Source organism: Aythya marila (genome assembly GCF_965140915.1).
Source record: "Aythya marila genome assembly, chromosome: 3".
Taxonomy (NCBI): Eukaryota; Metazoa; Chordata; class Aves; order Anseriformes; family Anatidae; genus Aythya; species Aythya marila.
Genome location: NC_139044.1, coordinates 48,760,073 through 48,785,773, shown reverse-complemented (window position 1 = coordinate 48,785,773; position 25,701 = coordinate 48,760,073). Strand labels below are relative to the sequence as shown.

General features: G+C 38.6%; 1 protein-coding gene across 3 annotated transcripts; it reads right to left on the bottom strand.

Moving 5' to 3' along the window:
• Window positions 1-1,397: 1,397 nt before the first annotated feature.
• On the bottom strand, window positions 1,398-25,150 carry WTAP (WT1 associated protein). Of its 3 annotated transcripts, XM_082756586.1 has the most exons (9): window positions 24,870-25,150; window positions 21,425-21,462; window positions 21,275-21,330; window positions 16,543-16,601; window positions 14,648-14,775; window positions 13,348-13,398; window positions 9,313-9,491; window positions 4,449-4,603; window positions 1,398-2,622 (listed from the first exon to the last, which is right to left on the bottom strand). In XM_082756586.1, the coding sequence occupies exons 2-9, from the start codon at window positions 21,452-21,454 to the stop codon at window positions 2,039-2,041; spliced, it is 1,242 nt and encodes a 413-aa protein (XP_082612712.1). In that variant the 5' UTR covers window positions 21,455-21,462; window positions 24,870-25,150; the 3' UTR covers window positions 1,398-2,038. The 3 variants fall into 3 exon arrangements, with proteins under 3 accessions (XP_082612712.1, XP_082612713.1, XP_082612714.1); XM_082756587.1 differs by lacking the exon at window positions 13,348-13,398 and having other exon boundaries at window positions 24,870-25,146; XM_082756588.1 differs by lacking the exons at window positions 1,398-2,622; window positions 4,449-4,603; window positions 13,348-13,398 and adding an exon at window positions 8,237-9,101.
• Window positions 25,151-25,701: the final 551 nt, after the last annotated feature.

Sequence of the window (25,701 nt, the reverse complement as noted above, 5' to 3'; positions counted from 1 at the left end):
CATCATAAGGCTTTTTACCATTCGTATTATCAGATAGTCATTGCTATTGTCCATTACCATCATTTTAAACTTAAAAAAAGTTTTAAAAGAATTATACTCCACCACAAATAACTGGAATATATACACACGCACTACAGATACTCAAGTGATAAAGCACTAAAACTAAATATGAATCACCAGCAACTAAAAATTTAGGATTCTTTTTGTAAACCAGAAATTACTTTGGGCACCAGATGTTAGTATTTTTTTTTTTTTTTTTTTTGGGTAGATGTTGTCACTTCTCTTCTACATGCCCAACTGCCCAGTAAGTACTATTTTTCAGGCAATAAGAGCTAATGTAATGTTCCCCAAAACCACCACATATTGCAAATGGACTTTATGCTTCCAGTGAGACTAAGTTATTTCAGCATCTTTAACTGAGCCCTATGAATTTAAAGTAGCAGCAGTACCTAGACTAATTTGTTTCCAACACATGTGACAGCGACTAACAGTATTTTAATTATAATCATTTATCTTGGACCACAGTATTGCTGATGCTAGTTCTCATATAGCATGGGAACCCTTCTACAACCTAGGAATTTATTTAGTTTAAACTACAGCGATAGCATTTCCAAGCGTCTCCTATAACTTTGAAGATAAACTACTTTCAGTCAAGTTTTGCTGTTCCACAGTGAATTACAAAGCTATAAGCTATTTACTATTATTCTAGTGATTATATGTGAAAGAATTGCATTAGTTGTTTGGTAATGGCAAGATTCTCAGGTAGGAAAATGTTGAAACTGAGTTAAGTCTGCCTAAAAGTATGCTGCTGAATACTTCTATTTTCCCTTTAACAATGCTAAAAAAGCCAGGACTTTTCCCTTGCCTCTTTCTTATTGTTACCATCACAAAACTATCAGACAAAAAAATCACCTGAAGGTCAGGTTCCAAGCAATTCATAATTCACTGCTACTGAACAATAAAAGTATATATTTATATTTCTGAACTTAAGTCAGCTCACTGAACTTTCCCTCACATAAGCTATTTAAAAAAAGGAGTTGTCTTTTTAAAAAATGCTGAATTACTACCTTCTTAAAGTGTCATAATTTGTGTATTTACCTGTAGGATACCTCCTAGTCTTTTTTTTTTTTTTTTTTTTTAAGAGCCAGGTTCCAACTCCAAAGATTCGCTTTTATTAACTTTTTTTTTTTTTTTTAAATCTGTAAATAAGAAAACCTGTAGAATAAGCACTAAAAGGCTGGCCTGAAACACGATAGCACACAAACCTATAACCACGGGTACTTGGTATAAACTGTATCAAGTGGGGTTGGCACAGGAACAGAGTCAATGAGAAGCAAGTACTGTAAACACACTCCATACAAATAAGTCAGGTAAGCCAATGCAGAACCATGAGGAAATTACATTATTAAAAGTTTTTATTTAGGTTTGGTCAGTACAGGTAAGATAATATTGGAGTCACAGAGCAATATGCATAAACAGGATACAACAGTTCTTAAAAACTGAGTAACTATGCACACAATCCATAAACATTCGGTCACCTAAGGAGAAAATGCACAGATGTATGGTGGGAAAAACTGTAATTAACACTGAAACTACTACGGGACTCCTTCAGTAAGTCCATCTTTTAGTGATAAAACTACTGTACTGGGCAAACTTGGCAGTCATAAACCCACAGCTATTATGACAAATCTCGAAGGTGGTGTGAGTATAACAGTATGAGTAAGAATGCCCTTACACAGCACAGGTTCTAGATATACACAGATTTGTACAGACATCATTTATGTTATACTTTATGGAAATAATTTCCATTTCAACTTCACATTAACTCATATAAAAATAACTTGAGCTACACAAACGTCTTTTTAGCAACATTCAACGTAATTAACTGTTAAAATTTCCAAAGTGGCAGAGGTATTGAAGCAAAAAGAAACCCACAAAAAGGCAAAAATTGTGACAAGTATGCACTAATTTAAACGGCTTCTGGACAGTATCCTCTCCCAATTTAAATGACACTGTATAAAAATGTTGCAGAAAAATGTTACAAAACTGAACCCTGCACATTTACACTGGAGTCCAAACCATTCTGGACATGACGAGAACCCACAGTTCTGTTACCTTTCATGCTCACTGTTTTCTCCTCTTGAGGATCATGATTGGAGTCTGTGTCATTTGAGTGGTGAGTGAGAGAGTTTTCACTGCCAGTGGGAGAGTCTACACTTTCATACCCAGTACTGAGTTGGTTTATGTAGCTACCACCTCCTCTACCAGTTCTATCTTCAGAGTGGTTGGACAGCTTATTACCATTCCCTGGAGAAGCCGGGAAGTCATCTTCTGTGCTGCTACCCTCCCTATAAAATCCAGGCCCAGACGTCCGCTGATGGGAGGAGCTACCATTGCTTGGTCCGTTAGCCAGGCGGCTGCAGTCTTTACCCACAGCCTCTCCCTGGTCTGTAGGCTCAGAAGATGGAGTCCTGCTGGTACCTGGGTTGGAGGCCTGGGACTGCTGCTGCTGGTACTGCGCCAACTGCTGGCGAGTCTCCTTCAACTGCTGCTGAAGAACTAGAATGGTACTCTGCATACCCTCTACCTCCTCATCAAGCTGGATGATGAAGTCATTCAACTCTATATAAAGAAAACACATTTGTTGCAAATACTTAATAACCGTTATGCAGCTTGAATCATCAAGACAATCACAACGCAGTAACAACACGTTATGCTGAATTTTTTCAACTTTTTCAGCCGTCAGATATGCACCATTTTTGATACTCTGCCTCTGAAGGAGGAAATGCGGAACTGGCACCTGCATACTTTTCATACTACAACTTAGAATGTATGAGAAGAAAATTTCTGGACAAGAAAGAGGGTGTCTGGAAAGCAGCTCAATTCCAACAATTAATGCTTTGCAGTTGAATTCTAACATACCTACTTACCTGAAGTGTAAAATCTTAGCAGAAATACTGTAAAAGTGACCACAAACTAAATCACTAACTAATAGATCTGAATGATTACAAAAGCCTATACAACAGAAGATTGTAGTCACATTTCAAGGAAATTTCAACTCTTACCACTTCTAATCCTATTTAATGGGACACAAATAGGGTAGACTTCTGTTGACACTTCTATCAACAAAAACACTGAAACACCCTGTGGAATTGTTACGTACAAAGAAAAATCTTTCACAATTGGGAGTGCATGTTGGAGCAGAACAAATTTGTCCTGAAAAAGGAACACCGAGTCTTGCATTCAACTGCATCACTGACACAATAGAGCAAATAACATGCAAATTGATTAACGTAAAAAATCAGAAACCTGAAGTGCTCTCACTGCTATGGGCAAAAAAATAGCTAGGAAAACTTGTACTGTAAGATTGCCATAGCCTTCATTCATATAGAGAAGAAGCACTAGAGGCTAAGAACATATTTCAATTCTGAAGCTTATCTTACTAAGCTACACTCAAGAGCAAAAATCCTTAAAGAATGCCTGTATTTGTTCCAGTTATGAATTTGATCATCTTAGTGCATTAAAATAACTATTATCTAAAGAGTAGTTGAAAGGCAAAAGGTTAACTACTCCAACATAATTACAGAATCATTTACCTTAAGAATTTTCCTTATTATCTATCACTTCATCCTGTTATTTTCTCACAAAAATATGATCTACAGAAAAATATTTATCCTTAAACATACAGAATGTTACTCAGACAAATGCCAAATCAAGTCAATGCTATTTGAGGCATCAGTCGTGAAACAAACATCTCCAGGTTAACATTGTAACATCTAAATAGCTTGCCTCAAGATTTAGTGTAATAATCAGATAACGTGTTGTGTAACCTTCAACCAAAAGAACATCTCAAAGAACACTGATTCTATGCTGAACTCTCAACTGAAGTTTTAATTTGCATTTTCCCCTCCATTTAAGTTACGCAAGAGGTCAGAGTTTATGGATAATTTCAATTTAAGTTCATAATGCTGTAGAATTTGGACAGTGAACACGATGGGACATTTTAGTTCATCCGGTTAACTCATCAAAAAATGCATTTCTATTATTCTCACATATTGTTAAAGTGTTTGTTAAAGTGTTTTTTTCCTTCTTCACATAATTCCAAAATGTGTCAGAGTTAAAAAGAAGCATTGTTTTCATTGCATGCTTACCTTAACATTCCCTATTAAACAGGGAGACCTAAAGAACAAAACCCAGCAGCTCCATATTCAAACCTTGAATTACTGGAGCTGCAAATCCCACCGGCACCCCAAAGTTAAGTTTATATTGTCTTTTTTTTTTTTTTTTTTTTTTTTAAAATTAAGGCTACCAGTGAAGACTTACAATGCTCGTATTTTACTTGATACTGCCCTTTAATTCTGGCAAAAATTTTACAGTACCCATATCATTAGAACATTAAGCTAGCAGAAGTGCAAGGCAACTTCCATTTTCTTAAAAAAATCCCTTACCATCCTGACTGCTTTTAAGTTCCTCACTATATTTCTTCTGTAAAGCCAACTCTGCCTCAAGCTGTGCAATACGTCCTTGGGACAGCTGCCTTCCAAGCTCTTGATTCTCCTGGATAAGCATTCGACACTTCGCCATTAACTTTTTGCCTGTTTGGCTGCAAAGGAAAGAGCCATCTATCACAAAATGAATACAAAACCTTCAGTAATCTTCCTCAATCACAATTACAGACAAGAAGGAGATGCAATTTCTGCATGTCACAATTCAAGGAACATTATGCCTCAACATAATTGTCATAGCAGAAAGTCTCCCTATAGTTACCACATGCTGTTCCAATGTCAGTTGATCTTCTGTCGCTGTCCCATAAAGTGGAACGCAAGTTTTATTACTGCAAATACGAATAAGCATATGTTCTTTTTTTTGATACCAACATCTGGATTATCAGTTGCAAAATCTTGCATGTGCTATTTCTTAATGGAGTTAAATATTTGATTAAAGATGTGCCTTGTAATTGAAAAGATTAAGTACTGCATAAAAACTTGTAAATCTAATTATGAACACAAACCTTCTTCCTTTATCATGCTAGCAGAACTTACTAATAGAAGAAGGTTGTTTGGGGGGAAATATAAACCTTACGTTCATTTTTTATAGTGACATCCGTTTCTTCTTTGTGAGGCTAAGACATTCATTTGAATGTTGTCCAGGTGCTCTTGTTTAAAGAATGAGATGCATAGTTTTCAACTCCATTTATGTATTTGACAGAAGCGCACAGAGTTCCTTTCAAGATTCCTATAGCCAGCTTTCGCTAAGCACATCTTGCATCATGGAGACAAAGTAAATTGGCAGGAAATTAAGGAATACATGATACTCGATTCAGGATGACAGATTCAGATCATGGGTAATGTTTTAGAATATCCAGTTCCTGAAACAAATGGGCTGAAAAAAGTGTTTTGAACTGGCAAGATTTCTTCTGCTAAATAGGTAACATCACATCTTTAATCTTCATGAATAAATTTGCATTTTGAAGCATTATAGGAAGTAATATGCAAATTAATATATAGGCAATATGGCTGACTCTATAATATGGTTAAGAATTCAAGTCCTTCATGACTGTCTGCCAAAGTCAGAATAGCAACCACAAACAGTTCTTTTATAAGGCTGAGCAACATAATGAAGCTGTCTTTCTACAGAAGCGTAGGCTCTGTCAAAAAAAAAAAAAACAAAAAAAAAAAAAAAAACAAAAAAACCAAGAACTTAAACAGGTGAATTCATTGGCAGGACTTTTTTTTTTTCTTTTTTTTTTTTTTTAAGACCAAGGTAGTCATTTAATTTTTAAGTGACAAAAAATAGACAGAAATTGAGGATTAAGAACGTAGAGTAGGAAATTTCTGCTATTGTGATTCACAGCCATGGTTCTCTCCTGCAACCAATACACCCAAGCAACGTAAAAAATTTAAAATCGTAATTTCCCTTATTGACTACCTTTTAAGCATTCAAGCCTTAAACAATTTTTAAGCTCTGCCAAGACTGCCTCAGTAAGCATTTTCCAATTGGCTCTCCCAAATCTTTCAGATGGGCTGCTCCAGAAGGAATTTGGCTGTGTAAAGTCCTGGAAGCCTGTAACTCTGCTAAAGGCAGCAACCTGTTTTCTTTCTTGATGTGATGTCCAATGCCAGGTCCTTGAAGTTTAAATTGTGTTGACCTAATACAATCCAAGTAACACACTTAAGATGCAAGTTTTCTGACAGATGTTCATTCTGTGTAAAACAGGACCGCTTTGGAGACTGACCAATGTGACATAATCCAAAAGCTTTTAGGCAGACATGCAATGATTTCCAGGCATTTGCAGACTCCTGTAACTATATTCATCACTACAAGTTAAGTAAGTTCAAAGTGCTGAAGACACGTAACATTGCTCTCCTTCACAAAACAATGTAAACTGCAGAATTATGAAGTACCAGGTACTTGGAAATGGGACAATTTTAAAATCCCATTAATTCTTTCACGTTAGCTCCTGCCAAAATGTAAAATATTTATTACCTGTATATAAATTTGCATAGTTACCTATAATGCTGTTTCTTTCCATCTCTTTTCCAGATGTTCTAAACTAGTATTGCACCAAATTCCCCTTGCAATTTACATAAAATACAACACATGCAAGAATATCAAATCCAGTAGCTATTAAAGTAATTCCTATTAACTTTCAAACTAAATTTTGCATAGTTTTCACAAACCCATTTGAACATACATGCAGCAAAACCTGTAAGAATTAAATGGTTAGGTTTCAGAAGACAACTAGGCTTTTTGCAAATGGCATTTCTACTAATTCTTAATCCAAACATACATTGTATGTATAAAAGTGGTTAAAATGGCTTAGTACAGCCATTCCTTTGATTATATACCCTTTTATTTCTTCCTCCACGCATTTGGCGATTATATTGCACACCCTTACCTATGGGTAAGGTCCAGAACTAACAGTGGTTAAGGGTGCAGTCAACATGTTACCTCAAGAACATCAGTGAGGGATTTGAATAGGAGCATCAGCTCTTTCAAGAACTAGGTCAGGTGACATGAAACAAGACTAGTTGCATACAAGGATGGACAATTAAAACAAAGTGTGGGGCTAAGGAGGGCAAAGAATGAAAATACTATGAACACTTCACATGAATCATCATATCTTTACCTTTCCAGAAAAAATAAAAATCAGAACCAGTAATGAAAATAGCCTCAATTCTTTACCAGGAAATAAAACTTAATTTTCTCTACTCCAGCTACTGCATGTATGAGTTCTCCACATTCACACCAGTGTGACTTCAAATTATATGATGCATATGGAAGTATATTGTAGCTACAGAAGTGACAAAGTCCTTTGAATACTTTTGCTTGAAGGAAATTGGTAGTAAGTTGCGTCTCAGTTGTAAACACACAATTAAAGCCTGAGAACTTGAGGAAACCAACCAGCCTCTATCTAGAGATATTTAAATAATTTTTGAACTCCAAGTAAAACAAGCAATCTGCATGGCATGCCTCTATCCGCACATTATAGTGAGCTTTACAAATGGCTTGGCAACACAATTAACAATTCATTAATGCAAGTCTTACCTCTGTTTTGATGCTAGATCATTAAAACCTTAGATACTGCTATAGCAAAATCATTCCAGATGTATCACTTTTTAAAAGAAAGTTTTTCTGAAGGCTTTTCTTTTGCTGTTAAATCATTACTCATGCAAAAAAATAAATCTGCATAAGTACACTACTCTTCAATCCCATGTTAATCATCTAAAGCACAAACAGTTGAGATACTTCTAAGTTAAAAGTATGTAGTGCCATTTTAGTAGAAATCGTTCAAACAGAATACATCACCTTCTGTGACAGCTGGATCTTTTTCATTTAAAACTGAATTTTCTAGAATTAGACGGAGTCATAAAATATTGCCCAACTGATTAGAAAAACCAAAACCTTAGTTTACTAGAACTCAATTCGCTAAGATAAAAAAAAAATACACAAATGCTATACCAAATCTGCATTTCACTTTACACACCTCAGACATGCACTCCCAGCTGTCCCCAATTGCTACTCTTACAAGTAACTTGGGACAAGAACAGAGGCATCAATAGAGTAGCAAAGGTTCCTTCACTGATTCCACCAAGGAAAATGCATGCATTTAAGTTTTTGTGGCTTGTTAAAATAGTGTCTTTTTTTCTTCAGAGAACGAGACAATGCAGAAATAACAATCTGTTCAATTCTCGTTCATCCCAGGAGTTTCACAATACAACAGTATAACCAGTAGTGTTCCTTGAACTATATGTTACAACTATTTCAAGGCACATTTTATATAGAAGTGCAATACAAAAAAAACAGGTGTACAAAGGAATAAAAACACCCCACCAACACTGAAAACAGTTGCCATTGTGTGCCTTCTGTATTGAGCACTTGAGATCAGTTCTTAATATAGAAGATCAAAAAATTCTCATTTCTGCATGAAAACATGCAGTGAAATACTTATCACAACTAGTTTTTCTTACACATGCTAGTTGTGATCAAATATATACTGCTTCCAACAACTTTAAACCTGCAATTAGATAGAACGTACATTCTTGTACAGTCCTAATTTTGAGGCGTCCACAGCATTACCAACCATCCAGAGAACAGTTTATTGTTTAGCAACATTGACTTAAGGCTCCGTCAAGTGCTACGGAGCCCAGATGCTTACCAGTCAAATGTATACACTACCACTGACGTGATATCAAATAGCGCTCATGGCTATTCAGAACTGTTTAGCAAGTAAACTCTTTAATGCAAAATTCACCTCATTGAGTTTTGACCCAGCAGTTCAGTGAACAAGCAGGAAGTCCACAGTCTTATTGGCAAAACTGACTTACAGTGTCTATAAGTCACTAGGCTCAAGGTTAAGAGCGAAGCATATTCCATTTCTACATTTTACGGGAATTTTACATGTTCAATTCATGATTTATAATCTCTAGGTTCTCTCTCCTCCAAACTGTCTGTAGACACAGTGTGCCACAGACTTAAGACTTCTGTTTTTCCCTCTATTTTCTTCAAATAGAACAATTTTGCAAATGTCTACATGTTCTAGAAAAGATTTTTTTTCGGAGATGGCCATTTCTTCAGAATAGTCCGACGCCGTCAGGCCTCTGAAGCAAAGGGGGAGAAAAAAGCTGAAACACAAGGTTCATCTGGTAAGTTTTACATTAAGCATTACAAGCTGGACAGTATAAGAATGTGGCTTTTGCCTCAAAACGTCTGAGTCTTGGTGTGGAAACGAGTACTTGGCTGTCCCACCATAGCATTCTCGTAGTGGGACTGTCAGGGAAGTCTTGACTGGGGAGTATTTGTTTTGTTTACCTATCAGGCGTAAATTTCCAGGCACTCAGTTCATTTTGGGCTTGTTCCAGTTTGTCTTTAGTCTGTTCCAGTTCACCTTTCATTTTTAGGAAAAACAAGTTGATGGCTGGGTCCACCATTGTTGATCGCAGTTGGGCAACACTAGGCTGCTGGACTTGCTTGAGGTACTGAATCTGATTCTGCACAAAATAAGAAAAAAATATTTATTTGTACATCATTCAATACAATTTTATAGTCATTCAGATACAATTACAAGTAGTTATTCTGAAGGTGACATGAAGAACGTTGTAAGAACATGTCCTAACTTGAAAAGGGGAGGATAAAAATCACTTTTGCCCATCTGGGTTCTATCAATATGCATGTCGTCCAACCTCCCTGCCAAGGCTACTTTCAAGGCAATTTATTATTTTTTTTTTAAACGTTCTGATTTGTTTTGTACATGTAAGTTTACCTTCACCCAAAAAATGACTGGAACATTGTAATTCGCCCTCCCTTTCAAAACTGCCTGCAGTCTTTTGAGGGAAAAATATACAAAGAGTTGCCTGCTTAAAACAGATGACTAATTCCCATATAACTTTTATGTTTCAGTATTAATTTTCATTAAAGTTACTGTTGATAGCATTTTTAAGCATCTATAAAAAAAGTTTTTACCTCATTTACAGAAAAAAAGGGAATTGCTTATAATGCAAGTTTGCATCTTTTTTTTTTCCTTAAAAACATCAATTAACCACATTTTAGTTGATTTGATTCACTTGCAATAAGCAAAATCTTGCAAATAGTCATAGAAGTTTCAGGAGTAACTACGAGATTGTCTTTTAAAATCAGCATTCATTAGTAAAATTTTCAATATACTTGAACAGGATTAATTTTTTTGAAAGCACCTCAAATTTTTGTCTCATCACAACAGGCAATCTTAAAACTGACTACTACACAACAGTGCACAGACTACTAGTCCATGTTTCGAACCCAGCTAATAAGTAAAAATCACAACAGCCTGCACTGACAGTGTTCATTCTGAAATTCAATTTATTATGTTCCTTTTATTACACATTTGTCACCAAGATGTAAACAAAGTTACACAAGATGAAAAAAGAAACATTAATTCAAGGTCAAAGGCTTTGCCTTCTGCTGCCAACAAATCTTGTGACCAGACTGACAGCAACAAATTCAATGAATAGTACAAGCCATCACCAGCAAAACTAAGGGAAAGTCTCCCCCAGCACTTTGCTTTACTTCAAACAAGCAGCACAGTCAAAAGCAGTCAGTTTAACCATTTCACTGTATACATAGCTACTGTTTATCGAATCTTTCACTCAGCAATAGTGAAAAGAAAATATAAGTACAAGCATCTTTATTTATTTAAAAAATGTGCAGTAGCAATCTCAGCCACTTAGTGATTTAGGAAGAACTCGTTAATGTATTTAACAAATAGCAACAATTCTTGAATTTTATTTCAAATATGTGATCTTCAAAGTTATTGAAACGTCTAATATATTTCAAATTTACTTCACATTCATTTAGTATTACCGAAATATATTTGGAACAATCATCGCATTTTTTCAATGTAACTTTAAACATAGTAGTCTGTGTCCAGAAAGAAACAGAAAGGGAGCAAAGCACTATGTAAAAAATGCTTTCAAGAAATACAGCACTCAAGAACCCACCCACACAAGTATTACTTAAAAAACAGAAGCCCAAAGTAAGATTATCCATTTCTTGGATAGCATTTTATCCCTACAGGACTTTAATCTCAACAAATGTACAGTGATACTCATTGAGTAAGAAGTTATTTATTTAATTTACTGTTATACCCACTGAAGTTTCTGATGTTTGCACTAACAGAAGTATTTCAACAGCCTGCTGTTCTTTGTGAGGGCTAGCACTAGCAGAGAGTGAAACCCCTTGTTTAACAGGTATCTGCGCTCATACAGACAGGCCCAGCAGCTCAACCTCAGGCTAGAGCTACATATACAGGAATAGTCATGGCCACTGCCAGACTCCAAGACACTCTTGCTCTAACACTCGAAACACCTATCGGCTGTTCATGTTTCCAAACATAAAAGCAGACACTTCGTTATACTTTTCAAAAGCCTGTAACCTTTGTATTATCTTTGCTTGCTCTAAACCCAAGGCAAGAAAGTAATGAAGTATTCTAGATAGGACAGCACACTGTGCAGGTTTTTGTTTGGGTGGATTTTCTGTTGTTAAGACAGGCAAGTGCTTTCAACACCTCTGCTTCTCACCGTCTTGAGAACAGCTGACGCCTTTCAGCCAAGGTTGTCCAAAGATATTGACACAGAACAGACCGTCTGATATCAAGAACTCAAACAGAAAACAGATGCTTAAGAAGTGCAAGCAATCTAAATAAGCACAGATTTAAATCCTTCTTATAAGAAAGGATTAGAAAGGAGTAGGAGTAGAAAGGAAGGAACTCAATAATGTAGAAAAACAACAAGAGTTGTAACCTAAACCACAAGAAGTTATGGAGAGTAATTACTATCTCAGTACCACAGTCCAAATGCATCCACGGGAAGCTTCCGTTCATTATTGGTCCCAGTTCCATGGAAAAACTCTGAGGATCAAGTATTTCCAAATATCTGTCCACTACAGTAGTTAAGCAGTAGCTTCAGAGCCTGTCCTTGAATTAGCAACCACCACCCCTGCTAGAAGTAAAGCTCCGTGTAGAGACAGCAGTCAACACCTTGCCTGTGCATCCTTAAGGACAGCAGCCTCTCTTGGGTGGGGTTTGGGGGAGAGGGTCAGATGGGGAGTTGTTCTTGCTATGGGGAAGGTAGAATAAGGCTGTTGCTGACAATGGGGCACTTGAGTTATTCAACTCAAACTGCAAATGAGCCCTTGAGCTAGCCACGAGCTATGCAAAGGAAGTTTGCAACACCAGACTCTGTAAGCTCCTAGCTCAAAAGAAACCCAGGTACTCTGCAGCTAGATTGAGCAGAGCCCAATAGAGGATGATGGTAGTTGAGTACATACTTGCTTGTTCCTACAAAAGAATGGAACAGAATCAGAACTGCCCTGACATACATACCTTCAGGTCTTTAAGAACAAGAAGACTGGTAACTTTTATGAGTTAAGTGGATTTTGCTGTGTTTTGTCTTTTAAAAAGAAGGGCACAAATTAGAACAGCAACCAAGACAATCCATTACACCCTATTTAAAACAGGACTAGTATATTTTAACTAGTGAATTGTTTTACACACTGGTAATCAGCAAAAGCACCCACACCTGTCAACTACTGTTATTTGAATGTGGTATTGCATTTTTGCATTTTCATCCATTTAAAATTCACAAGGCTCGTTTTATACTTACAAGCTTGTCACATTCGTGTCCCACTAATGCATTAAGAATAATGCAAAATGTATTTTAAAGTATATGTATTTTTATTATATGCATTTTTAAGCAACTTGACACCATAGAAGCTGCCTTTTTAATTAAGATGTGATAGAAAACAAGGCTAATGTAAATAACTCAGTGTCACTGGTATATCTAACACGTAAACACTGATCTTAAAACATGATTAACTATGCTAAAATTATCTTATGGACATGTTATTTGACATACCAGATTTTTCATATGGTGACTAGTTTTTGTTCATTTATGAAATCATTTAACAACTTTTAGTTTAGCTTTGCAGTTCACACAACAGGATTTATTTTTCTGCTGTTCTTTCATTGGAACAATAGTATCTAACAATACAAGCCAAGAATTCCTCCAAAATGTCTTTGAACTGGGTGATGTTCACCCCTGGGCTGCATTAAGAGTGCTGATAGCAAGTGGAGGGAGGTGATCCTTCCTCTCTACTCAGCACTGGTGAGACACACCTGGAGTACTGGGTCCAGTTCTGGGCTCCCCAGTACAAGAGAGACATGGGCATATTAGGATGAGGCCAATGAAGAAGGGTCATGAAAGCAATTAAGGGCTTAGAGCATCTGGCAAAGCAGCAGAGGCTGACAGAGCTGGGACCGCTCAACCTGGAGAAGGAAAGGCTGAGGGGGATCTTACCAACGTGCATAAATACCTGATGGGGGGGGTAAAGAAGGCGGAGCCAGGCTCTTCTCAGTGGTGCCCACTGAAAGGACAGAAGGCAATGGGCACAAATTGAAATACAAGAAATTCCATTTAAACATAAGAAAACGCTTTATACTGTGAGGGTGGTTGAACAATGGCACAGGTTGTCCAGAGAGACTGTAGTCTCCATTCTAGGAGACACTGCAAACATGGCTGGGCAGCCCTCTGTAACCTACTCCAGCTGACCCTGCTCTGAGCAGGTAGCTTGGTCTAGACAATACCTTCAAGTCCCTTCCAACCTCAGTGGTTGTGATTTTTATTTTTAAACCACTGCAGAGCAAGTTTTGTTTTCATACCAGTACTTACTATGGACTAATGTCATCTTACAGTAGTCTTAGGAGCAGTGAAAATAACGCGTACAGATTTAAGCCTTACACTGCTATACCTGACAGCTCTGGACACCTACAGCAAAAAAGAAAGAAAGGCTAGAAGAGGAAAATAACAAAAAGCAACAAAACTTATTACTGCTGTTGCACAGAGCCTATAATCTTCATAAGAGAAGCTCTCAAGAACATGTTTCACAAACCATCAGTAAGAAACTTACTACAATCTTCTCTCAGAAACTGCCAGTTAAAGAAGCAGGTGGAAACGATGTTAAAAAGATGATCCAAAAACAGAAGCCCCAGATTGGCAACAGGCTGTTTCAAGGAATCAAAACTAAACAGAAAGCCTCAGAAAACCCACAGAAATAAAGGAGAGAGAAACAACAAAGACATTCAGGGCAAAGAACATCAGAAACCCTACAAAGCAGGCTGACAAAGTTCAAAAGGATTCCCTCCAAGAAAGTCAGCAACTCTTTTCCTATCATATCAGTAGCTTTTTTCCCTACCTAACCAAAAGGATGCAGAAGCTAGCTATCCAAATACAGCATACAGACCAGTATAAAAACTCTTAAATAAAATTCAGTATACCACATCTTATCCTAAGGTTTCAGTATGTTCCTGCACTCAGTGATAGTTCGAAGTAAGATTTCTGGTAAAGAAGCACAGCTCCTAAATGCTATAGAGCAAGCATTGCAATACCTTTCCAAGCACAGCTGCTGCTGAAAAATCAACCAAAATAACCGATATTAAAAAAAAACTTTAAGAAATTATCTTCACTGATTGAGTGAAAGATTAAGTGTCCTACCATTTTTAAAGCACAGGAACTGGAATGCTGTAGATGTATGAAAAATGTAGCACATGGTTACTCTTAAGAGCAGATATTCCTGTAACAGTCTAAGCTAACCCTTATCCTCTCTAAATACTTACAGTACACTCTTGCATCTCCTGTTCTTTAGTTGCCAGCCTCATGACCAGAATATTTTCTCTTCGGGCAGATTCTTGCTGTTGCTGTTTCAACTTCTCTTCAGATTCTCTCAATCCCGTCACATCATTAGCTAATAGAATTAATAAAACAAAGTACATTTGATAGCATCCTCCCATGAACAGTTTAAGCCTAAAGACAGCTACAAAAACATAAAAACCAAACTCAAAAACAGAAGAGCTAAGTAAGTATGACTGTAATTAGCACAGATTAAAAGATAAAGTATTAGAAAAGCTTGACAAAGCTTGATTTTGAATATGTCTTTCTAATCCTTCCTTAAGACTTAAAACTAAACTTCTGAAAAAGTTTCTATGCTTATACAAGAATTAACTTTTAAAGTGCTTATTTAACCAACCACTCTGTCCTTCACCACTACTACTTGCAGTCTGAAATTGAGGTAAGATGGAAATGTCTTGTTATCTACAACACATTCACAGTGCATAAAACAGTGCTATTAGCAGTCAATTCTCAAAGCGATCTCAGCACTCAGAGTAAACAGTAAGAATGACACTGGAAAACTTCAGAAATGGCAGTTTTGTCACAGCTATAAGAGTTCTGATCCATGAACATTTACAGAAGTTTATATATGAAATATGAGAGAAGGCCAAATTATTCTACTGGGAACGTGCAAACAGCCTGGTACAAACAATACATTCACTCTATCAGAAATAAAATAATAGGAAGTTGGAATAATTAAGTTGTGAGGTTGTTGTTTTTTTTGTTTTGTTTTGTTTTTTAGAACTACTCAAGAATTATGTACTTCAAGTATGAACTAAGAACATCACAACTCACTTCAGGACAATTACTTCTATTTTTTGTTGCAGATAATCCAATAATACTGATTACTAATGCTGGTTATGCATTTGAGTTTCTAAAATTAAGAAACTGGGAATGTTAAAAAAAAAAATCTATCTACATTAGGACATTTTTACCCTGAGATGAAATCAACTGCTTACATTTGCTGTACTTTAGTCTCTCCAAAACTCAGATGAGAGATGGCAATAGATGAAGGATGTAACAGAGGTAACAAGGAACATCTGCCTGGACTGGCAGAAAAAAACCTTCAAAAGCAGCGCTATCACTGCCACCAAGACTCTGGGTATTTTGACTGACAAGGTGAATAGAAATCAGGAGAGCTTCTAGCTGCTGATGCTACTTTTGCATGACTTAGGACTGGTGATCCAGTCACTTCCAGAATGTATTCAGACTCTTAAATAAGAGTATGCTGATGTTTTCTCATATTCTCTCTTTTTGAAATACTGAAGTAGACCAAAGTTTTAAGACTATCTAAAACTGACATTCAAATAGCTAATTCAACTTCCCAAATGAGATAAAAAAAAAAAAATCAATTGGATATTAATTTTACACCTTTAACTCTACAAACACCATCTCCCCTCCCACGTGATTTACAATCCTGTGGAAATACTGAAAGGACAAACATTCTAAGTATTTTGGTAGACAAAAGCTTTTTCTCCCTATTGCACAAATCCTGAAAATACATGTATTTGTGGGGTTGTGCTCTGGGTTTTTGTTTTTTTCCTAGCAGTCCAGGTACAGATGGTCCCATAGATTCAGTAACAGAATTTAGAAGCCATGCAAGATCTGCAAAGAAAACAGATGGCTCGGAAAACTGCAAAGCTTACACCAGGAGAAACAGGCATTTTTCTGACAAATATCATGACTGTCTATTCCTAAGGAAATATTACTGTTATTTTTAATAATAATGTGACAATAGAGTATCTCTTTCTAGAACTGTCAGAAATTACAAACACTACTTGACCACTCTGCTTTATACAATCATTCAGGTAACTAATACCATTTTGAAACTTTACAAACTTACAATTAAGATCTGTGTACTTGCCCTCCAAAGCTTGCACGTATGCTTCATACTGTTTCCACCTATTGCAGAAAGAAAAAGATTTTCCTGACGATTAGTTTATTAAATCAAGACATTTCATTCCTAAACAGAGTATATTTGTATCACAATCAGAAAACATTAAGAGATACGTAACTTGGTAAAAAGTATTACAGAAAAAAATCCACTTCGCAACTCAAAAGGATAAAAATACAGCTGTCCATTACCACCCAAAATTTACAACTTAAAAAATTCTTGTAATATGTCAAATATTAGAATCCAAGACTTAGTTATCTGAGCTAAGTACCTAAGATGCCTCTCGTTCTCAAAGCAGATAAAAACAAAATTCTAACAGAAACCATAACACAAGGACAACACATCTGTTACCAGGCGAGCAGCAATGCAAACAGAAGCATATCACAACAGTGTAACTTGCAGTCTGTTAGTTACTCCAGCTCATTTAAACCAAGACCACGCTGGTAATATTTATTGCCCAGCTATCCGTTTAATAACTCTTTTAAGGCATGCTATTTAAATGATCCATCCAGAAAAACCTCACACTTAAAAAACAGCATTGCATTTAGTACAAACCATCAAATCAGTAGCAAATAAAGCCCTGAGTAAAGGTAACCATGACATGCCTTGCCAACAAAATTCACAGGATGGGTTGTGGGTGTTTTTTTTTGTTTTTTTTTTTTTTTTGGGGGGGGGGGGGAGGTGGTGATGGTGGTGTTCATTAGGGTTTTCTTGTTTTGGAGGTGGTGTTCTAAAAGAAGTACTCCTAACTGTGTATACCTCACTACAGTACAATACCAGAAGATGAAATAAATTGATCTAATAACTTAGTTATTAGATACTACAGAAAGGGATGGTTTCTATTCCCTCCCTCTCAACTTACTCTTTCCCTCCACACCTATTCTGTGCCAGACCCATCTTAACTGCACTAACCTCCCTAACCTAAAACAATACCACCTCAAACAAAACTATAACACCTAGATTATTTTTGATGTTACAGTGAACTCAAGCAGCCCAGTAAAGGGCCTGCAAAACATCTGGTCTATAACAGCAAGTGAGATCACATCAGTGTGAAAAACAAAAGCAAGCACATGGTCTCTTCTTTCTGGCAACAAGAAAAATTTTCTCTCTTCAGCTGAAGAAGAAATCAGCATGAATTAACTCTTTCAAAGCTCTGTAGGAGAGCACCGGTGTTCCCACTTAATCCTTAAATTCAGCATCTCTCTGCTCTGAAAACAAATATAGTTAGAAACAAAGGTTTCATAATTTGACCACTTGAAGTTCAACATTAACTATGTCAACCCTCAAGAAGTGCAACTGAAACAGTCTACTAAATAGCAAGTCTGAAAAGAACCTGTATTTGTCTTGAAAGAATTACATGAGAGTAAAAAAGCTGGTCTTCAAATATAGCTGAACGATTAACTTCTGAGTTATGTCCCCCAGCCTGAAAATAATAGTTCTCTCAGAACTGTGACCTCTTGATTGGTAACAGAAGCTATACAAAGAGTGAGTGAACTGAAACGCTGAAACACAAGTTATGCAGATGGAACAGACCACCATCAGAAAGAAAACATGTGGCCTGTGGTGACCAAGTAAGTCAGAGGTATTAACTCTAATAACTCTAGGTCACCTCTCAGTGAGTCTTAGTATTTAAGCAAGGGCTGAATTCCTGGAAGAGAAAACACAGAGCTCATTAGACCATGTCATGGATTTACAAGTCATGTGCCTACCTACTCCTCTAGAAAGGTGACTCCTCAGACAAGATTACTTGGTTTTGTAAAAATGCACAAAACCTTGTGCTTGGAAATGAACTGCTACAGTTTTCACATTTAAGAAACTGTACAGAACAAACTTCTGAGCACCATACTGGCACAGAGAAGTCCTCCAACAATCAAGCCACAAATTTTAAAAATTGAAGTTTTTCTTATCACAGCAGCTTCAATTTCATACACAAGCATGGTCTCAATGATTTTGGTACAACTACAAAAGATCTCAGGAATAATTTTCTCTTCTAGCAATGTTTTTGACTCACTGCAGGCAAAACAGCTAGCAACAAAGACAAAAACCAGAAGCAGGCTTGTTTCATGCTACATTTTTTAAAAACCATTAAAACAATCTATGAAGCTAAAAGCATCAAAACAAAAAATGAATTTTAAGAACATCCACATAAATCAGATAGATCATTCCTATAAGTAACTTAAGCTTCAAAAAATAAGCAGATATATAGATAGGCCCTTAGTGAAGGGGGACCGATTCCCTTTCAACCCAACTTGTAGTTGTAATTCTTTGACTACAGAAACATCTGATGTATATTCATCTCGGTAATCACCAAGATTTTTTTATTTTTTTTTTTTAAGTCCAAATATTTACAAAATATATTGACAAGACAGTTTCTTGAGAACATTCCTGAAAGCAGCATTGCACCTCAGCCATTCCAGAAGTCATTGGCTGTATGTCCATGCTGGTTGGAAGTCAGTAAAAGCACTGTATTTCATCAGAACCGCTTGTGTAAATAGAAGTACTTCAATATTTTACATACTAACCACTAGGATAAACCATCAGGGGAACACTGAAACAGTTTTTTAGCTATAGGTCCTTGGCGACTCCTCCTCCACAAAATGACAGTGTAGCTTCTAGCTACCTACTGCATTAAAGAGAAGGAGAAGAGAGCAGATGAGCCCATCACCACAAATAAGACAACGAAATCCCCAGAAGGCTAGACTGAAAGGTTTCCTGTTTGTCCTGCTCACTTTGTCAATGGAAGTTTGTTCACTTTTGCTATGTGCTTTGTGGAAAAGAACAATGAAGTTCTGACTCAATGCACAGGAACTGACAGAAACAGCACCTTGCACATGTAAGTATTCAACCAGTGCAAATTGCACAGGGATGATGATGCATATAATACCAAAACCACAGATGACACACCAGTATCTTAGAAGGATTTGTCCTGCCAACACACTGACCAAAAGACAAATTCCAACTCTTATTTTAAGATGATATACTGGTGGTCAACACAGGTTTTTCTTTCTATGTCTGAAAGTAGTAGAGGTGCTTCTGATTAAAATATACACTATAATGTGATATCTTATTCCAACCTACAAAAGAAGTTAGCAGTTAGCACAGTAATTACCAGTTTCACATGAAGTCATAAAGAAAAGCAAACATAGTATACATCATTTAGTTATGTACTCAAATGAAAGAGAAAGAAGTGTTCTTAACACTGCTGAGTACTAACAAATGAAACATGGCCAAAGTGGCACGTAAGTACAGACAGCTACTGTCCTTAAACCAATAAGGAGACCTTTTTAAGAACAGAAGTTGCTTTGTTTACACTAAGAGGAAGACAATAGCAACACAGCTGTCACCAGCAAATTCCCTCCTTTCTCTTCATTAATTCAGTTTAGCTGCTGTCAGACTTTACCTCCTCGGGCAGATTCTGCCGCATTCTCCCTTTATTAAACCCTAGAAATCCATCTCTTCTAGGGCAGAAAGTAACCATTGCAATACGCAAACTGGTTACAGTTGGAAAACTTTTTTTTTCTTCATACAATCAGGATTCAAACCACACAAGCTATGCTTTGATAGAAATTTTGAGCATAGCTTTGGAGGCTTTCAAGTCTGCTACTCCCCTAAGACAATCTTGAATATGAAAACTTCTATAAAAGGTTCCTAAGACCAAAATCACCTAACATCAAAGAAGCATTTTCCTACTATTTGAAAACCTTATTCTTTACTACCCAAAAAGCAGGTATTTGAGCAGATGAAGCCTGAGGCCAGTTAGAAACATCTGAAGAATGACTATATTGATCCCACTGGAAAAAAATGTCACTCCAGTAGTAGCTAGGAGAGTTTCCCCAAAAGAGGGACTAGCTGATCAAACAAAGTGTTACACTTCTTGTATCCTCACGTTTCTACAGTTTAAGTCTAACTCATTTATGAGATGACAGTATTTAACCAACTGGAGAGACTGTAATAAATGCAAATAATTTACAATGTACCAAGAGCCAAGAGCTAAAGTTTACTCAAATGTACAAACTATTTTAAGCAGATAAACAAATGACCTGCAGATGCCTACTTTTCTTAGTTCCTTCTTAATCAATCAGGAAATTCAGGTATATAAATCCTGTAAAACTGAAGCTTTGGTCTCTCTCTTGCTTTTTTTTTTTTTTAAAAAAAAAAAAAGCGGTCTTTATCACAGAATCACCTATTCCATTTTCCCTGGTGGCCCTTGACTTTCTGTAAAGTAAAAAATATAACCAGGCTCTTCTTTAAGCAAGCTCTAGGGGAAAATCTCATTTTTAACATTTTATTGTTAGCATCTGAACATGCTGAAAAGACAACTAAATGCACCAAGAAAACCGAAAACACAGTAGGAGTAAGCAGTTGACATTTTTGTGATGTTTAAAAGTAACTTGCTATCTAGCAAGGAATGTAAGCAACCTTGTCTTTTAAAGTCACAAATAAAGAAAAAAATAACTCCTACTCATGGATTAGAAAATACTGCTCAGGATTTTCTTTCTACAGAAAGTGCTTCCCCCCAAACTATAAATGAAAACATTTCAGACTATGAAAATCTTACAGAAAATGTATCACAAGGCGGCTAAACAGGTCTCCAGAACAAGAGCGTTAAAAACAATGGCAGTGAGGTGACATCTTCAAGAGTTTGCTAAAGCATTGCAAAACAAGAACTCTGTCACTATACCTTAGGATAAGCTCATCTCTAGGCAAAACCTTAAAATCTGCTTCACTAAGGCGAACCTGTGGAGCAAAAGGAGAAGCACAATTTATCAAGCTGTCATAAAAATGGGGGGTGGGGGGGAAAGGAGTGTCACAGAAGTATTTTTAAACATACCTTCTTCGGGAGAGGTTCTTCATTCGTCATTGTGAACTCTGAAGGGAGGGAAAGAAAAGGAGTTTCATTTAGTGTAGTTACTACTGGATGTGAAATACTCAGCAAGTAAGACATTTGCATTTCCAGTCTTAATTTCATCTGTTTGGGGTATAAGACTAGTAAAATACTGGTTCCCCACCATGCATAGTCAGCATACAATACAGTACTATGACACCTACACCACTGTAATCTAGATATAAAGTCAGACTATTTTTTTCCCTAAAAGTTAACCAAGAAGACTTTCTTTAGTGTCTAAAAAGCCTATCAGTAATCAATTTTTCCTATTTAATTAAGGGCAACCTACCCAACTTTGCCCTTATTTGTTTAGATCAAGGGACTGGCATTTCCTATGTGCCCATAACTATTTACCATTGCCTTTTACAAGGCAGAGCATAACACAGAAGTGGTAAAAGCAATTTATGCTGCTATTTTAATACTTCTTTGGAATAAAGCTAATGATTTGAGAACACTACCACTAATATTTGGACTATACCAAAGTAACAAGTTCTTTTAAATACTCATTTTTAAGATTCTGATAAATACGAAGTATTAAGCAGTTAACTTAAAACCCTTTACCTTCTCAGTACGGGTAGTGTGTCAAATAAATGACTTGGGTACATCATCAAATTCAACTCCTCTTGTGTATATGCACTGTAACAGGACTGTATTGTGTTATGCTAACTGTTCACGCTTCCTTGACTTACTGGACATACTTCCTTACCTCTAATGGATACATACTTTTTAATCACTGATAACATTAAATATTAAACCCAAAAAGATCATAAACACACAGCATTACAAGCCCATATTTCACAGTGAAGTCAAGCTTACTAGAGGCATGCACCTTTGCAATATGCCAACAAAAAATTGAAAATATTGAGGATTTGACAGACTTGTAAAATTGCTGCAATAGATATGTACCAGAAAAAGGGCATGGCCAACTCCTTGGTAGCCAACACTTAGCTTCACAAAAAAAAAAAAAAACTTCTCAAAGACTTGCAAAAGTTAAATCAATTCATTGGTTGCCTTTTTTAGTGTACCTAAGATACTTTGTGCAAGAGCTAAGAGCCCTGCCACTGCCCATAAGAGAGATACATGCCAAATGAAGCATACTCCCTTCAACCTATGCTAACCACTGTCAAATACGCAGTATTCCACCAAGTAAGAATATCATTAAAAAAACAACACACCACATACAGTGCACAGCTGAAACAGATTCCAAGCCCTCCATAAAATAAAAGCTGACATCAGAATACGTGGGGAAGTTTCTAAAAGCATGCAGCAGAAGCATCTCGCTGATGAGTGGCAGCTTCCTGTTCCTGTACTTCAGCAGACACTGAATCGCTTCCCCAGTGTAAGAAGTCCTCTCCTCCCACAGTAGTTGCTCAGTCATTTTGCTTTAACTTCTGGATGCAGCCCCTGTTTCACCTCCTGTACGCACAAGAGGCTACTAACACAAACCTCCTTGTGCTGAACTCATTCACACTAAGATGGAATAGCTCAAGGAGAATGCTGGGGTCCCCTACATTTAGGTTGCCTACCTCACCCATTATACTTTTCTTAAGGAATAAAGATTCTAAAATTTTTTAAGTGTTTGGAAGTAGCCTTGAAGACTTCAGTTGGAATCAGGTCCTTCACAGCAACAAACATTATTTTTGTACGTTTCCCAGAACTACAGTTAGCATCAATTAAATCATGCATAGCTGATGCCATTATTTGCATGTTCCTTCAAAAAGGAACAGAAGCACACAAATACCAAAAAAGGTGAGTTTGCCCAATCACTTGGCTCATGAACCCTGCCACAGCATATAACTATAAACACTTGAGCATTGCCACAATTGTGATTGAAAAAAATTTAAGTCTGATGCTCCATCTAAGGCTGGGCTACCTTGCATCTCCATACCCAGCACACGATTGCAGCACTCAATCCTCCACAACAGCATCAGACCAGGCTACACAAACCTCTTTACAAACGCCCTCTCTTGCTTTCAGATAAGATCCTTTAACAGAAGTGATGAAGACAGAAGTTACAGGCCACAGTATTACAGAAGTTAGTCTTACTGTCACTTCTCTTCCCTTGTAGCAATAGAACTAGAAAAGAAAAATACCACCACTAAAAAGCTTACTATAAGTACATGTATTCAACAAGTTACTTTAGAAAATTTAGGCTGATCACATGTATGGATAAAGAATAGTATTCTTTCCGTATGCGTGAATTTCACCTCCCTACTCCCATGCAACAGTTTGAGGACATACCGAGACTTACAAAAACCTTCGGGATTTATTACTGCTCTAGGTTGTTTCCACCATTGTGCTCAGTGTTCTCTGGCAGCATTAGGAGCATCAGGTTGGTTATATCAGTCAGTTATCAATGATTTGCCTTAGTTCTTTCTGTTCTTTAGCAGATACATTTAGAAACTACAGACAATAACATGACAACTAAAGTGTTCGCTCTTTGAATTTAATGCTGTAACTTTTCAAGAGCTGTGCAGCGAGATGCTTTTCATCATTCATCTGCCCCCTGAAAGAGAGATGATCCGTCTGCTACGCAGTTCAGATTTTGCAAGAGCATGACAAAGTGCTCTTTTCTACACTAACAGGAACCGATGAAAACACTGTTCCCACACAGCCTGCTTTTCCATGATTTATATAATGAACAGCTTAACCGTACTACCCTCATTAAGCACCTGATTTTTGAGAAATGTAAGCTGTTACACACCACTCCTACATCTGCTCCTAGCAACGAACAACATGAAACTATATTCCATGCTTGACGTTGTCATGGGTACTAACAGATCTTTTGCAGAATTTCATCGAGTCTTGGGTTTTTATTGCAATTCAAATACAGAGACTAAATAAAGAAAGCGCGTTCTAGTTTTGTAAGCTCTGGTAGCGGGTATGCCTTTCGGTGGGGTGTGTGGGAAATACAGGATATAAATAGGAAGAGGTAAAAATTTAAGTACTTAAATATTAGGTGTATGTGAAGTGTTGGTTTACTACTTACACCTGAACCAACTGCTCCCAAAAAAATAAAAACACACGCACACGGCGGCCCCACCCCGCCCCGACCCCCCGGCCCGTGCTGACTGCACCCCCAGCAGCCGCGCTGCGGGCCCGGCCCCGCCTTCGCCTTCTGCGCCCCGGCCCCGCGCCAGGCGCAGCCGCAGGCCTCGGCCGGGCCCCGCCGCCCCCCAGCCCCGCTCCCGGTCCCTCGCGGGCCGCCCCCGCTCCCCTCTCCCCGGGGAAGGCCGCGGCCGGGCCCGGCGGGAGGAGGCCGCGGCGAGGCCTGGCACAAAATGGCTCTACGGCCTGCCGCTCCTCCCCCCGGCCGGGCGAGGGACGGAGCCGTAGGGCTCGGAGCCCCCCCCGGGGGGAGCGGAGCGGAGCGGTGGGGCCGGGCACTCACCTGCGGCCCGCGGTGCGGAGGCGCCGCTCTCCCGGCACGGCAGCTGCACGGGCCGCGCCCGTCACATCGAGGGCGAAACGCCGCCGCGCCGCGCCGCCGGCTCCCGCGGGGCTCCGGAGGCCGGGGGTGGCCGCCGCCGTTGCTGCTGCTGCTGCCGGTGGTGGTGCCGGTGGCTGTGGTGGTTGTGGTGGCCGCCGCCCCGCGCCCCCCTCCCCGTCCTCCTGCCGGCCGCGCGGCCCCGCGCGCCGCTCCCGCCCGCTCTTTCTTCGCGGGGGCTCTGCGCTACAAAATGGCGGCCGCGGAGGAAATGAGCGCCCGCCCGCCCCGCCCCGCCCCGCGCGGCGGCTGCGCGCGCACACGGCACCGCAGCGCACCGCACGGCCAAGGCCCCGCGGCCTCGGTGATCGGTGCTGGGGGGCGGTCACCGGGGAGCCCCCGCACCCCCGACCGCCTGCCCGCCGCTGCCGTTTCTTCGCCCGTTGGGGCGTTGGTTTGAAAACTGACGGTTAAACGGCCGCCCGGGCGCGGGGCAGCATGGGCCGGGCGGAAGGATACGGGCGGCGGGAGCGGCGCCCTCTGGGTGAGGGAGCCGCGGGAGGCGAGGCGGGGCGCCGCGCTGCGCACACAGCTCGCTGCTGTCCTCGGTGTGCCGCAAAAAACAGCAAACTGAGCGCTCCTGCCTCCACAGAAATAAAATTGTAGGGTTACAGGAGGATAATAAAGGCACCTTGTTCCCCTTAGTAGCACGGAGCCGCTGCTTTAAAGCGGAATTCATGATTCTGCTCCGCAGTGCCCTTACACCAAGTAAACGCGTTCCCTCGCTGCCAGCGAA